The 15,176-nt window shown below is 44.3% G+C and overlaps 1 protein-coding gene across 1 annotated transcript in view; it reads right to left on the bottom strand.

The window, feature by feature from the left end:
- The window catches only part of LOC102024378 (DNA helicase MCM9-like), a gene marked incomplete at its 3' end in the record, with an annotated part of 34,228 nt that extends 19,763 nt beyond the window's left edge, over positions 1–14,465 (bottom strand). Inside the window, 2 exon segments of the mRNA XM_013516639.1 lie at positions 2,309–2,483; positions 14,373–14,465. Of these exon segments, the coding sequence (XP_013372093.1) occupies positions 2,309–2,343 (35 nt within the window).
- Between the last annotated feature and the right edge of the window lie 711 nt (positions 14,466–15,176).

The following is a 15,176-nucleotide window of genomic DNA, read 5'->3' on the forward strand; positions in this document are numbered from 1 at the left end:
CACCGGGAAAGGGTGCGCAGAGCTTGCTTCTACCTGGAGCTCCCAGTTGTTCCTGAGTGGCGTGCCCGCCCACACTGACTTCAGGGAATGAAGTTTATTCTAGTTACATCTTCATTTATTTCTGTGACCGCCCTCTCTCCCGCCGCACTCTGCCACAGGTGCAACAGTCTGTGTGCTCCAAGTCCTCTTGGAAGGGTTCGTTACACCCTGCAATTAGGTTCCCTTGCCTTGTTTGTGACCTCAGCTCTATGATAAATTCCAGGAAATATATACTTGTTGTGGGCTATCTAAATTCCTCTTGTTAGGGTAGGGTAGCCTTCTCTTACAAGTTTCTATGTTGTAAATAGAACTTAGGTTTATATTTTATACGTTCTTGCCTTCAACTTTCACATTTTTAGTAATTCATTATTATTTTATTTTATAAAAATATGGCTCTCAGTGCTGTACAGCAGTGTGTGCTTTAAACCCCAGCTCCTTCAGAGGCTGAGGAAGAGGACTGCAAGTTCAAGAACAGCCTCGGCAACAGTGAGACTGTCTGAAGAAACATCGGGGGTTGAGGATGCAGCTCAGTGGCAGAGCACTATGCAAGCCAGCATGGGTAAGCCTGGAGTTCAATCCCTTGTCTCTCTCTCTCTCTCTCTCTCTCTCTCTCTCTCTCTCTCTCTCTCTCTCTCACACACACACACACACACACACACACACACACACAGATATGGTTCTGTAATGGACTGCAAAAAACTAAACCAGTTCTTTACTACTGATAATGTGAAAAGCTCTACTGCAAAGCACAAAGTAGTTAGTAATGATGAGACTGTTCAAGCCCTTGGTATCATAAAAGAACTGTTTAGCTATAGAACACTAATTGTGGAAATTACAACACACTTATGGATAGCACAGAAGGTTAACCCTAGTTCATATTTTGCAGCGGGTAAGGCAGTCAGGGTAGTTCACAAAATATTTTCACTTATAAATATTAATTCTGTAGGCCTCCATGTGCCACTGTTAATTTTGTATTTTCAAAAACAGATTCATGGAAATTGTTTCAGTTTTTTCCTGATAAAAGGGTTATTTAGGAATCTTACAAAATGTCCCAGATTTTCTCTGGAAAAGGCATATGAAAATAAACCATAAATCCTACTAACTGCCAAAGATGTCAGTTAAATGGAGACACAGTAAAAAGATAAAGCAGACTCTGTAGACATTTAACAAACTATGTTTAATTTCTCCTGCTAGAGTTTAGAGGAAATAATTATTTTAAAGTATGTATTCTCAAGGCACATTTATTATAGACTTATCACTTTAATACTATTTTTGTCTCTCTTTCTCCAAAAACTAGTCAAGACTTAAAGAACAATGTGTGCTTCTCAGCAGCTGGCCTGGTACCTGGCATATGGCAGGTTCTTAACAAACACAGATATGTACTGAGTGGATGAACAAACAAACAGGTCCGACACAGTTCTGCCTCATTCTTTCCAGCATACTTTTCCCACGGGCTATGTTCTGTCTTCCTTCCCTTCTCCTCTCAGTCCCCACTGCTTTTTCCCTAGTGTACAGGGGTCCACAAGTACCAGCGTCTTCCAAGCTCCCCGGTACCGGTGCTGTTTGAGACACGCCGGCCGGCTGCCTTTCCAGTTGGTTGGTCTCACACCCTTCCTGGCAGCGTTGAGGCTGAGAGATTCTGGCTTGTCTTTTGCTTGGATGGCCAGCCAGCCAGTTGGCGGCCAAATTCTGTGGCCAGGTAAGTTTCCTACAACCACCACAGGACCGAGGCGACTGGATTTCTCACTAAACCTGGCTGATGTCCCCCATTGGTCACGTACAGCCGCAGACTCACGTACCTCCACCTGACTCTGGGAGTCACGGAAGCCCTTCATCCTGTTTATGTATAACATTATTTGGTTTTTCATACGCCCTGGTCAACCCTTCGTTAGGACTTATAAGAAGAATGCCATTTAAGCAGAGACTATGGCATTTTTCTTCTAGGGTCTTTCAAAATTCCTAATATAGTAATATGCCCAGATTACATATATAATATTTAATGAACAGGATGAGTTGAATCTTGCATTAAAAGCTCTGCATAAATCTCTCCCATTGATTAAGTCAACCTACATTCATCCTGTATTTTTCCCACAAAATTTTTATTTCCTCATTTTTATTTCCTCACACTATCTTCTAACAAGGAAAAACTTTCATGTGTATCTTGAGGAGTGATGACTGATACACCTGAGAATACCAACAAAGTTGCCAATTTTCCCTAATGAAATATTAAATAACCTCATTGTTTCCTCAGATTTCAAAGAACACTCACCCAGCCTTAGCAACACTGATCGTTTGCTGCTCCATCGCCTCGTGGATGCTGGTTCTGTCGTGCTCTCGGAGACTGTTGAACTCGTCTATGCAGCAAAGGCCTGCATCTGCAAGTACCAATGCCCCGGCTTCCAGATTCCACTCGCCTGAGTCCTTCACAGCGGTCACGGTCAGACCTGGAAACAAGCAGGCTATGTCAGCTCTGATTTTCAGAAGCATAACCCACACCTATGAAGAGAAGAGGCAAACGACATAGGTCAGAAACATAGCTCTACATGAAAAAAGGAGGGCATCAGAAGAGTAATGTGTGAAGGTGAAGTTAAGGCTTCCCCTTATTTGCAGTCGATCGAGTAGGTAACAGTTTGTTCAGAATGAAAACAGCAAAGATGAGGTGGATTACGAATACATGTGTATGTGCATACTCAACTCTTCTCATACAGAAGGGAACTGACGGAGCGCAAAGACACAAGAGGCAAAGGCAGCCCTCGGACATATTCTATTGTAAGATCCTGGCACAACCCTAGTGGCACAGTACTATTCCAAAGTGGACTTGCATTGGTTGAAAATATTATTCAAGCTGTAAGGCAACCACACTTCTAAATAACTCACGTTTCTTTTTTCATTCTTTCTGGGAAGGAAGAAGTGAAACTGTCTTTGTTCGCAAATAACATGATTATCTGTGTAGAATGAGCTGACACAAAAGCGGAACAAAATCAGGGATTGTAGCAAAATTTCAGGTTAACATACAAACACCAATTGCTTTCCTATATAGCAAAGACAAACAAGTTAACTTTGAAACATTAAGACTCATAAAATGAAATACTTTGGGCAAAAATCCAACAAAATGTATACAGGATTTATATGAGGAAAATCAGAAAATTCTGGTGAAAGAAATAAAAAAGAAATAAACAGATACTCCACAGGAATGTTACTAATCCACCTTGGGTTCTTCTGCTCCACTTAGGTGGAAATCATGAATTGGCCAAGGGTAGCTCGGACAGCAGTGCTGACTCTCCAGACCATACCAAGCGATGCTGGGCCTTGCTACTACTGGCCATCACTGCCCAAGGACAGGTGACCCTGCCGGATGCTGGGTCTCTGCTTCTCTCCTTCACTGGCCGCTAGTCTCTGGAGCTCTTCAGCATTAACAACTGTTTACTCACTCTGCCCGCACCACTCAGGATGAAAGTCCTAAGGAGATTTACAGGACTTCTGGAACCACATGACCCGAGAAATAAATCACAAGCAGGTTTACAGGTACACCACGGTGAGTCCATTTTAAACAGCAGGGCCCATGCTGCAGCACAGGAGTGCTACTACACAGAAGGCTGTGGGAGACTGCCCTGTTGATCATGCCCAGAGCAGGCTGTAAGCAGTGTGGGCTGTGAAAGGCGAATCCCACAATCAGTTTGTTTTGAGTAGTGAGTCAGGCTGAAGTCAGGCTGAGCACTATGGATGGCAGGTAAGTTAGTGCTTACCCCTCCACCAATGGCTACAGCAGAGACAGATATATGGTCAGTGAGGCTCTGGGCTCTGATGTGAGATAATACCACAGCTGAGGATGATGACTCTTCCCAAATTCCTTTCCCAGAATTGTAGTTTATTTTACTTGAAAAATGAGTTAGTCATGAACCATAACCTATATCTGGTCTTTTCTGTTTCTGATGCAAGAATGTTTTGTTCTCTACCTTTACAAGCTCTGCCTGGGCCACATCTTATTGCCAGTAACCATGTGTGGCCTCCTGGCCCCATTCTATAGATTGTACATGAGTTTCTCTTTGCAACCTTGCATCATAGCACCAAACAGGAGATTAGGGTCTTTGTTGCAGTTCCTGATAGGAGGGTACCCCCTAGACTAAAATCCAAGGAAGGCAGTCTTAATAAAGTAACAAACATCGTACAGTCCAGAAACTTTAGTCCTTGATATTTTTTTCTTTTTGATATTTACCCAAAGGATCAGAAAAGTTATATTCATATCAAAGTATTCTCAGGTAGTTATAGAACCTATATTCAGAATTGCTAGAGCTTGGAAGCAACCAATTTGTCCTTCAGTCCATGAATGGAGAAATACATGTAACATACCAGACAAGGATTATCATTCACTGCTAGTAAGTGAGATATAAAGCCATGAGAAGGAAGAAACTTAAATCATATTACTAAAGTTTAAAAGCCAACCTGAAAAGACTACATACTGAAAGATTTCAAACACATTACATTCCTGAAAAGTTAAAGCAGGCTGGGTGGGGTGGTTCATGCCTATAATCCCAGAACTCTCCAAGGCTGAGGCAGTCTGTGCAACTTAGAAACTTAGTAATAACCCATCTCAAAATAAAAAACAATAAATAAATTTTGAAAAGCCAGGGATGTAGCTCAGGGAGAGGCCCTGGGTTTAATTACCAGTACTGCAAAAGGAAAACAATTAGAAGTTAAAACTAGAGACTGTAAAAAAATTAGTAGTTACTAGGGCTGAAGGGATGGAAGGATGTGTAGACACTGTGCAGAGGGTTGTTTCTGAGGCAGTGGAACTGTGCTGTGTGATACTACCATGGTGCATGCACAGCATTATACATTCACTGGAATCCACAGAACGTACCTGAGTAAAACCTCCTGTAAGGTTTGCACTGCGCATGATGACGTGTCAGTGCAGGTTCTGGGAGTCTAACAAGTGTGCTGCTCTGTAGCTGGATGTCAACAGAGGGGAGGTGGTACATGCATGACTGGGTGAGCAAGGAAAAGAGGGCATAAAGGAACTCTGTCTTTTCTGCTCAATTTTATTGTGAACATAAACGACTTCAAATGTTAAGAAAATCTGAAAGACAAACAAGGGACTGGAACAAAATATTTGTACCCTATTAAAAGACTTTTGTACAGAATATATAACAATTCAGAAAATTCAGTCATAAATATATAAAAACCCAATCAAAAATGAGTAAGATTCCAATGACCTTTGACCACAGAAAATACACATGTGGCAAATAAATCCATGCAAAGATGTTCAGTGTGTATTCCCCCTGCAAATCAAGGCAGGCGTTTAGGTTTGGATCTACCCCCCACCAAAGCTCAACGTGCTGAAGGCTTAGTTCCAAAGCAACAGTGTGCAGAGGGGAGTGGTCCACCTGGGCTCAGCCTCACAGTGGGTCATCCATGATGGTCCACAATGGAACGGTCTGTTGCGAGGGGCCTCTCTGGAGCAGGTCACTGGGAGACTCCCTGGAAGGGTCTCCACGGCCCAGCCCTGGACCCTCTCTCCATGCGACTCCTGTCCACAGTGAGGTGAGCTGCTCCGCTCCAGGCTCCCACTGTGGGATTTTCCTCCCTTCTGCCCAGGGGCAATGGAGCCCAGGCCCACAGACCACACCTTGGAACAGGGCCACAGGACCCTCCCTTCTCCACTGGCCTTGTCAGGTACTTTGTCACAGTGATGAAAAGCTGGCTGGCATGCAGGCCTTTGCAACCGCCCTGATCAATACAGCACAGTGAAGCGATGCTATATGGTTTTCAAGGCTAAATCCTAAGAAGGCCATGCCTTATTTCCTGGAACGCTAGATTCTGAACCAAGCTACCACACTGCGAAGAAACCTAAACACGCTCGTGCTGATGTGTTTACATACTGTCTCTGGCTGCTTCACTACAGCAGCAACCCGAGGAGCTGTGATAGACACTGTACGGCATCACAGTCCAAAACATCTGTGTCTGGCTTTTGACAAAGGACGGCCGTTTTTAATTTAAAAAGAAATACTAATAGAGTAGAGCACAAAAATGAGATCATGGAGAACATGGAAAGAATACCATCTAAATAATAGTTCAGAGCAGGAAATGTTTAGCCTAAAAAAAATGGAGGAAATAAAACTTTTAATATATTTAGAGAGCTATACTATAGAAGAAGAATTAGATAAATTTGGAGAAGCTTCAGAAGAAATAACAGATTGACATCCAGACATGTACAGGGGCTGTTGGAACAGCTGAGGGGTTTACAAGGAGGGGGCCGCCTTACAAAGCAGTCAGCTCCTCATTAAACTCCCGAGGGAAAGCTGGAGAGTCCACTGTCAGTGTACAAAGGATGCATGCAGCCAGCAGGCAGCCATGCAGAGGGCAGAAGGTTCTAGGAATCACCTCCCACCCCCCAGCCGTAGAAGTGTGGGAGGTTCTGCCGCCCTTCCCTGCAACCTGTGGCAAAGACAACTAAAAACAAGGTTACCTGAGAATGTTTTTCCTTTCATTCATTTCTTGAGACAGGATAAAGAGTTATCTCTGTCTCTGGAAAGGCAGGGAAGAAGAAAGAAATATTATTTCTGGTGCTTACAAGTCAATATATTGAGGGTGTCTTACCTTGTAAACTTGGGGGTTTTAGTGCTAAAATAGCAAAATCAGCCAAGGCAGAGACGTTGGTCCTAATTCATTCCCTTGCTGGTAGAGGACTCTTGCGTTCAATAATTCAGCAACTATTTATTGTTAATATCAAAGAGTATGCTCACGAAGGAAGTACACTGTGTTCAAATACTGGGCCAGCCGGCATTTAAGTCTACCTGTGTAACGTCCAATTACGTACTTGAATTCCCCTGGGCTCCACCTTTTAATGCTGTCTCCATTCCCCAGTCAGCTAATATGAACATTTCTTCCCCCTGCCCCTACCTTTTCCTTCCCCAACTACTGCCTGTGCCTTCAGGGGAGGTTGCTACATGTGAAAACACTTATTTTGTCTTTTGCAGGACAAAACTGAGATTGCTCAACTAAGTATTTGGCAATTTTGGCAGACAAATAACAAGAGGATAACAACAGCACTGCATTCTTGTTGATTCATGGTTTGCTTGTGTCCTAAGTTAGCACTCAGTGGGCCAATGTGTAGAATTTACTGTATAAACATTACATCTCCTCTGTGCAGACATGGAACCAGTGGCCCATTCTAGTAAAGGTCTTAGAGGCACAGAGGCAGGAACAGTGGCACCAGAAGTTACTCACAAGCCAGTTATAACAGCCGCACTTCAGAACAATGGAGGAGGACAAGAGGGGCAGAATAGGAGCTTCACATCACTTCAGGAACAGCAGTGTGAGAGCCTCCAGGGAAAGGCTCCTCAGGGAAGCAGGCATAATTGGTGGAAATTACTTTTAAAAATGCAACCACGTACCATTTATGGAAACTTCACTAAGGGCATACAGTAAACAATGAAAATTACTCAAAAAATCTGAAATTTGTTAAGAATAGCAAGAGTCTATGACACTTAAATCACTTACACGTGCTTCCTTCTTGAGCACTTATTTTAGGCACACTTAAATCTTAGCTTCCTCTCCATTTTTCCCCAGCAGAGCTGAATGGGAACTCTCCTTCCAATGGGGGTAGTCAAGAAGCGCTCCCTCTTACCTGGCTCTTATCCTAGGAATATAACACCTCTCCAGGAAGGCCCGACAGCCTTCCTTACCTCCTCAGTGCTGATGCACAGAGGGCACCTGCCCAGTGAGTGCTGCCAAGAGCTCTACCCCTTCCCAACGCATACAGCAGAGGGTTGACCCACCGTGACTGGCAGGAAACACTGGGGGTCCCCATTAGCTGGGATTCAGCTCATTCCAACAGTGAAGCCTCTATGCTTGAAAAGGCGAAACCAACAAGGGCAGAGACTAACACACCCAACCTAGACCCTGGGATGGTAGCTCAGAGAATTTGACCAGGAGAAGGGGCTGCTAGGATTTGGGTACAGTTTGAATATGTCCTCAAACTTCGTGTGTTGGAAGAGTGATCCTCTTGGGAGGTGTGAAACTTCAAAGAGGTGGAATCAAGTGAAAAGTAATTGGGTCACTGGAGGCACTGGCCTTAGAAGAAATTGATGTCTTCCTAGTGAGACCTTGGTTAGTTCCTGTGGGAACGTTTTTATAAAAGAAAGACTGGCCCTCCCTGGTCTCCTCCCGGGTTCCTGTCTCCCCATGTGATCTCTCCTTCTTGCACATGTTCTTGCCATGCCATCTGCCATCATGTGATGCTGCCCAGGGGACAATCACCAGGGACAGCACCAAGCTGCTGGGAGTACCAGCCTCTAAACTGGGAGCTAACTAAGTCTCTTCTTTACACATTATCCGGTCTCAGGATTTTTACTATAGTAACAGGAAACAAACAAACAAAACACCCTGCAAACTCCAAACCTCTCCCTAAGGAAACTGATTTTATTTGGACAGAATGCAGGGAAGTTCAACCTCAACAAAGGCTTTGAGGCAAGTAATAAAAACAAAGCCAGTAACTCCAGGATAGCAATGTGCTCAACCAAGACACTAACATACCATAAAGAACCAGAGAAACAGCCAGCTGACAAAAGCTCTACGAGGGTCAGAAAAAGCTCAAACACAGAACTCAGAAACTACCCCTGCAAAATGTTATTAGTCCAGACTGCCCAGCAATTTATGTCCCACGTCACTGTCAAAACAACAGAGCAATGAACAACCAGTGAAGCCCAATAAATGAGTCCCAGACAGGGCAGGGAGCCTAACAAACAGGTTAAGGAAAAAGGCAAGAAGAGGTCCTGCCAAAGCAAGCCATCTTTCTTCTTCTCTTGGTTCAAAGCAGTTAGTTTCTTTTTAATGGCATTCATGTCTTCAGCAACCATACTTCCTTTGGCCCCAACTTTAGATGTGGTTCTTTTCTGGTCCAAATTTACGCTTTTCAAATATTTTTGCTCTGATATTTGCTTCTGATTTTTACTATGAATTGGCTAAAAGCAGACAGTAGTGCTCATGTTTAGTCTGAGTACTGGGCTGGCTTGATATTTCCGTCCCTAGATCAGTGAGTCCATAGCCCTTAAATTCAGCCACCCACAAAGTCTCAGGACACGGGCAAAATATAGTATTTTTTTTTTTTTTTTTTTTTGCCAGAACATAATATGCATGCTCTCTAGTCCAATTCCCAACAGTCCTTGCTCCCATCTGAAACCTAACGAGCCAGGGCTCTAATGCTCACATTCCCACTGGTACGCTGGTCTTCTGAATCTGACAATCGGTCATCAAGCTCTGCTTACAACATTTAGGGCTCCACAACCCTGCAACTCCAAACCTCACACAAACCAGTTACAAAGGTTTCTGAACCACATGGCTGGTATAGTCACAGCAATGACCCCACTTTTGTGGTGCCAGCTTTCTGTATTAGTCAACTTTTTCCGTTTTGCTCAACAAAATACCTAACACCTGCAAATTAAAGGACAGGTTTAATTTAACTCATAGTTTCAGAGAATTTAGTCCATGGTCGGCTGGCTCCAAGGCAAGATCACCACGGTAGAAGAGTGTGGTGGAGCAAAGCCTGACAGTTCATGGCTGTCCGAAGGCACAGCAGGGGAACACAGCCAGAGAGAAGAGGTCACAGACCAGATATAGAATCCCAGGAAATGCCTCCATACCTATTATCACCAAATATATATTTCTATATGTTACAGGTACAACAACATACTTGCATGTCTACTGTCTTATATAGTTCCTTTTAAAATCAGTTTAGAAAAGAAATACACCTTTAGACTGCTTTTTCTAAGTATATAATTACCTTTTGCTGGTGCTCGCTCTTCTTAAAGATCTGGATCAATCTAGGGCAATGTACTTTCACCCTGAAGAATTTCCTTCAGTAATTCTTTAAGACAAGTCTGGTAGGTACTAATTCTCTCAATTATTGTTTACCTGGGAATGTATTTTGTGTTCAATTTTGGAAGATAGTTTTGCTGGGTATTAGATTCTGGGTTGATGCTTTTTTTTTTCTCCACTCAGTTTTTTAAATGTGTCACCTCACTGTCTCTTGCCTACATCAGAAGTTAGCTCTTAATTTCTTTTTAATTTTAAATTTAATTTTTAATTAACACATAATTGTACACAGTTATGGTATACAGCATGATAATGTCAACACATGTATCCAATGTATAATTACCAAATCAATCCATGGATCCAGCCATAGAAACTTTTGTAACTGCAAGTCAAAATAAACCTTTTGCCCTTTAAGTTGTTTTTCCTCAGGTATTTAGCCAGAGTGAAGGAACGCTGACCAACACAATTCTGATAAGCCCTCCAGCAAACACTAAATAATAATGGCGATAATTAATTCTGGTTTTTATATTACAGTAGGTTAACTACTGGCTCCATTAATCCATTATGTACTTAAAATAACTAGAAAAGATTACAGAAGTTCCCAACACATAAAAATGATTAATGCTTGTGGTGATGGAAATGATTAATGTTTGCTGATTTTATTATTACACAGGTTTCAAATTGTTACACTGCATCTCTCAAATATGTAAAAATATGTCTTGATAGAAAAGAGACTGTAATTCCCATCACCTTAGCTAATTTTGTTGCAGATGGGCCCCAGACTACATTTTAAGAAACTCTGACCCAGCTTCTCCCCAACTTGAAACTGAAATAGTTAAGAACAGGTTCTCAGAGAGAAACGGGTGAAGGAGGAAATGCACAGAGGCTCCGCACTGGACGGAGTCTGGGAACAGCCAGTGACTAATGTCCTCAGAAGAGGACGAGAAGGAAGCGTCCACACAGAAGCGGCAGAGCTCAGCTCCTCTCTAACCCTTCAGAAGTTGCAGCAGATCTGAGAGACAAAAACAAACTCTTTTTACATATTATTAAGGGTGACAGCGGACCTCCCAGGGTTAAGACTAGCAGCATGGGTGGCAGGTCAAAGCAGATCAGGACTAAGCAAATGAGCGCGACTGCAGGTGAGACTGGGCGACAGAAAGCCACAGTCATGGGTGGGACTGCATGGGACATGCCACGCGTTTGCACTCGGGGAAATCAGCGGCTCTGTGTTTCACATGAGCTTCTCAAAGGGTGCCACAGACTCAAGGATGCAACCTGGCAACAGCCTGGCCCTGGAAGACCACTGAACCCTGTCTGTAAACCAGCCAGGCAAACTTCCTGTTCCCTGCTACCTTATAATGCTGGCCCCTCCAGTGCTCACGCTGTGAAATACACCGACCACCACTAAGGAAGTACCCAGGAATATATATCAGGAAGCTCATTTGGAAATATATTCAACACTTCACAACATTCCAGGGTCCCACGACACTTTGTGAAGAGCAGGCTGATCCTTAAAGAGGCCTTTACATGAAAGTAGAAGAGATAGCCAATGAAAAGGTAAATAAACCGCAACATAGAAATATAGGAAGCCTATGGCCATACCATCCTGAGCGCACCCAATCTCATCAGAAACATAAGAAAACAACCAAGGCAACATGACTGCTCCAGTAGGACATGTAATTCACTAGTGAGTGACTCAAAAGATACTGAAGCAGATAAAATATCAGGTGAAGAATTCAGAAGAATGATTTTTTAAAATGAATTTCGAAAGAGTACAGCATAACAACAGACAGATCTATAGACAGAGGGACTTGGGGTTACCCAGCTCTGAGAGTGCCGGGGAAAGGCACAAGAGCATCCTTCGGCGATGGTGGACATATTCCACAATTAACTGGTGGTATGTGAATAACTTAGAACTCTGTGAATCTCCTAAAAACTACTGACTCCTTAAGGGAGTGAATCATATGTTATGTGAACTGCACCTCAGTGAAGCTGTTATTCCCAAAAACATCACCTTGTAACCACCAGAGCACGCGTGGTGTGCACTCAAGGCACGCTGGACTCCAAGCCCTAGCAGGCAGGAACTCTCCTGAACCTCCGCCAGGTCACTCCGCAGCAGCTAGCAGCTCCCTTGCTGTCCTTCCTGTTTCTGGCTTTCTCCCTCTCACAAAGCCTACCTGCCTAGCTGTGCCAAGCAGGTCTTCCTCTACTGTCACTGGTTTCTATAATAAGCAACCAGAGGAGGCTGCGGTGGAGGCGGTGGCAGTGGAGGTCAGAGAGGGTTCCCAGATCTGTATCCTCTGCTGCTGTCACCACCTTCCCCCCATCAGATACGGAGGAGAACCTTGATGAGCAGAAGAGGAAGGGCTGGAGGAAAACGTGAAAAGTGGGCCACAAGGGAGACTGAGTTTGAGAGTCTGAGCTTGATTTAAAAGAGGACCAAGAAGACATGCGGAAAAAATTAGACACGAGAAACAGAAAACAATTATTAGTTCCACTTATCTTCTTTGGGTCAAAAATAATGAAATGATATTAATGACAAAAGACTGTAAACAATAAACATGGGGCTGCACAAAGCTGAGTGACACAATTTGCAGCTACGCACAGGGTATTTCGCAGCACAGTACAGCTGTGGACAAGGGGCCAAATACAGCGGATGTCTTCACAGACGAGAACCTTGCGGCGAGGAGGTGAACACCGCGAGACTTCACTAACAGGGTGGAGGGAAGAACAGGGAGACACTGAGCCACCCCGAAAGGAGAACAAGGGTACATCTGGCAGGCGTGGTCCCTCAACTTCCGCACCCCTGGGGGCTGCAGGAACTGATGTCCGCTTAGCCCCACGGTAAGAAGCCTCCAGCTCGGCCTGGGTGGGGGTCTCCCACCACTCCAGCTGCTGCCAGCCTGGGGCTCTCCCCTGAAGTCAGACCGGTCTGTCTCCTCGGCAAGACCACAGCAGGTCTGCCCTGTGCAGCAAGGAAGAGCAGGCACAGAACGGCCTGCGGGGAGTGCGATGCTGCCTGTTACATGGGGTGACAGCAGCTGCCCTGCTCCGTGCCCGGACACTGGCACGCTTAAAAGCAGGCGGTTTAAGAGCGCTTCAGAAAAGAAAACAGCTTTGCCTCTGCCTTGCTAAGTGCGCACGGTTAGAGCCGCACCTCACTCTCTCTACGCCGTATCATGCTTATCTGCTTGCATGAACTGCCTTTCCTACCAGACCACAGGTCACTGCTGCTGTATCTTTGGACCTTTCCCAGAGCCCAGCGCAAAAACTCCTTGTCGCATATCCTCTTTGTGTATTATGAATTATTCAAAACTGCAGAATTTATTCTACTTAGAACCATCTGTAAACTCCAGAATCTACATTTTTACTGGGAATTTATTTAAAATCACTATTACATTCTGACACTCTTTCACTACACAGTAAACACAAAGGAGCTTTTAAACTAACTAAGGGTCTAGCAAAGCCACAAGCCTGGGCAGCCGCCGAGCACAGCTCAGGGGACAGCACTCACCCAGGTGGTATAAGGCTCTGTGGTTAGTCCCCAGCACTGCAAACCACCGCCAGATACAAGCCTTATGAGAGAATACCCTCCAAGAGACAGGACAATGACACACACGACCCTCTGAAGGCAACTCAACACTGTGCTAAGCAATTTCTCCAGCTGCAAATCTAGGGTGAGTATTTCCACTCCTACGATAAGGGACTGAGGTCCACTTAGTTCCTCCCTCTGATGTATCTTCATGCAATACATTTTAATTTGGTCTAACTCTGCTATGCTTTTACTTTGCCTGTTTTGTGTGTGACTCAGCTCAACATTACACTGACTGTGCGACGCCCTCTACGAGCAGTCCTAAGTCCAAGGATGCAAGCTGCATCTTGTCTTCAAAACTCAAGCTGAATGTTCATCGAGGGACACTTTTCCTCTTCCAAATAGCACGGCCGGAGAACCACATCATTTCACGTCTCAGGAAGTCCTCAATAACTGATCAACAGAAAGATTAAACAAGCTTAGATATCTAATAAACTTGACCCGCAGTGGGCAGTCGCACAGCTCCCTCAGTTTGCTAGCACTGCCTAACAAGATACCAGACTGGGTGGCTTTCGCAACATAATTCATTTCCCCACAGCTGGGAGGTGAGAGGGCAGGATCAGGGCTTGCAGGCTTGGCTGGTTTCTTCTGAGCGTCTCTTCTGGGCTTGCAGATGGCTGCCCTGGCTGCATCCTCCTGTGTGCAAGGCCCCTGATGCTCCTCTGGTGCCCCCCAGGCAGACTGGGGAAGGGCACCCTGACAGCCTCCTGCACCTCCTCACTCTTCAGGGGCCCTGTCTCCAGTGTAGTCACGTACCAGGCACAGGTATTAGTGCTTCAGGATACACACCTAAGGGAGCGAAGTTCAGCCTGTGACAGTAACTAACCAGGTTCGGATATTTCTACTCTAGCAACTAGCCAGGCTTAGTTCATCCTGAAAACCAAGCAATCTCTACCAATCTTTCCCCAGAGACTGACAGAGAAGTTACCTGGGGACTACCTCCCATAGAGCCCTCCAGGCCTTCTGTGGGCACCCTTACGTGCTTACTAATTGAAGACACTGGTCCTCACCCATCTGTTGCAATGTGATTTGCATTCTGGGAGTCACCAAAAAGTTGCTCAGCAACAGGTCCCACAAACTGCCTCTGACATCACAGAGAGGCTTTTACAACTATTTTTTCCCTAAAGCACACCAGTGAATTTAGAACTAGGACAAGACATACTCAACGGATGTTTTGCTCTTTCCTGAAAAGTACTGTCCACAGTGAGCGAGCTGCTGGAGAAAGTGCTCAGACATCCTTAATATTTTTGATGTACAGTAATTAAGCAGTTAAGCTGAGAGGCAGTAGAGGGTCCTGAACCCAATCCTCGAAGCTTCCAGTGAATTATCAGGAAGATTTCTTCCCCTTAAATGCTCTTGTATATGACACACTAAGCAAAAAAAAAAAAAAAATTAAGCCAGGTTAGTAGTAGCCAGGTACCTCTTCTCAGACCTTGACACCACACATCCACTAAATGAGTTTAGTAAGACTCGTTCTGTTTTCACACCTATGGTCAAACTGCACAATACACTTCACTGTAACAGGTATATGTCATTTTAATAGAATAAGTGACTCAGAATTCCCTCTTAAGAGATGGTACAGTAATCAGACAACTGCATACAGCTATCTCGTAAGAGTCATGTTTTAATCTTCACTTGAGATTAGCCAAGAAGCGATGTTGTTTTAATTTTCAAATGGCCACCTTTATCTTAAATATACAGCATGTCTTACAGTGCAAAACAACTACTTTTT

This window comes from Chinchilla lanigera, unplaced genomic scaffold (assembly GCF_000276665.1).
Source record: "Chinchilla lanigera isolate Chin_1 unplaced genomic scaffold, ChiLan1.0 scaffold00035, whole genome shotgun sequence".
NCBI lineage: Eukaryota > Metazoa > Chordata > Mammalia > Rodentia > Chinchillidae > Chinchilla > Chinchilla lanigera.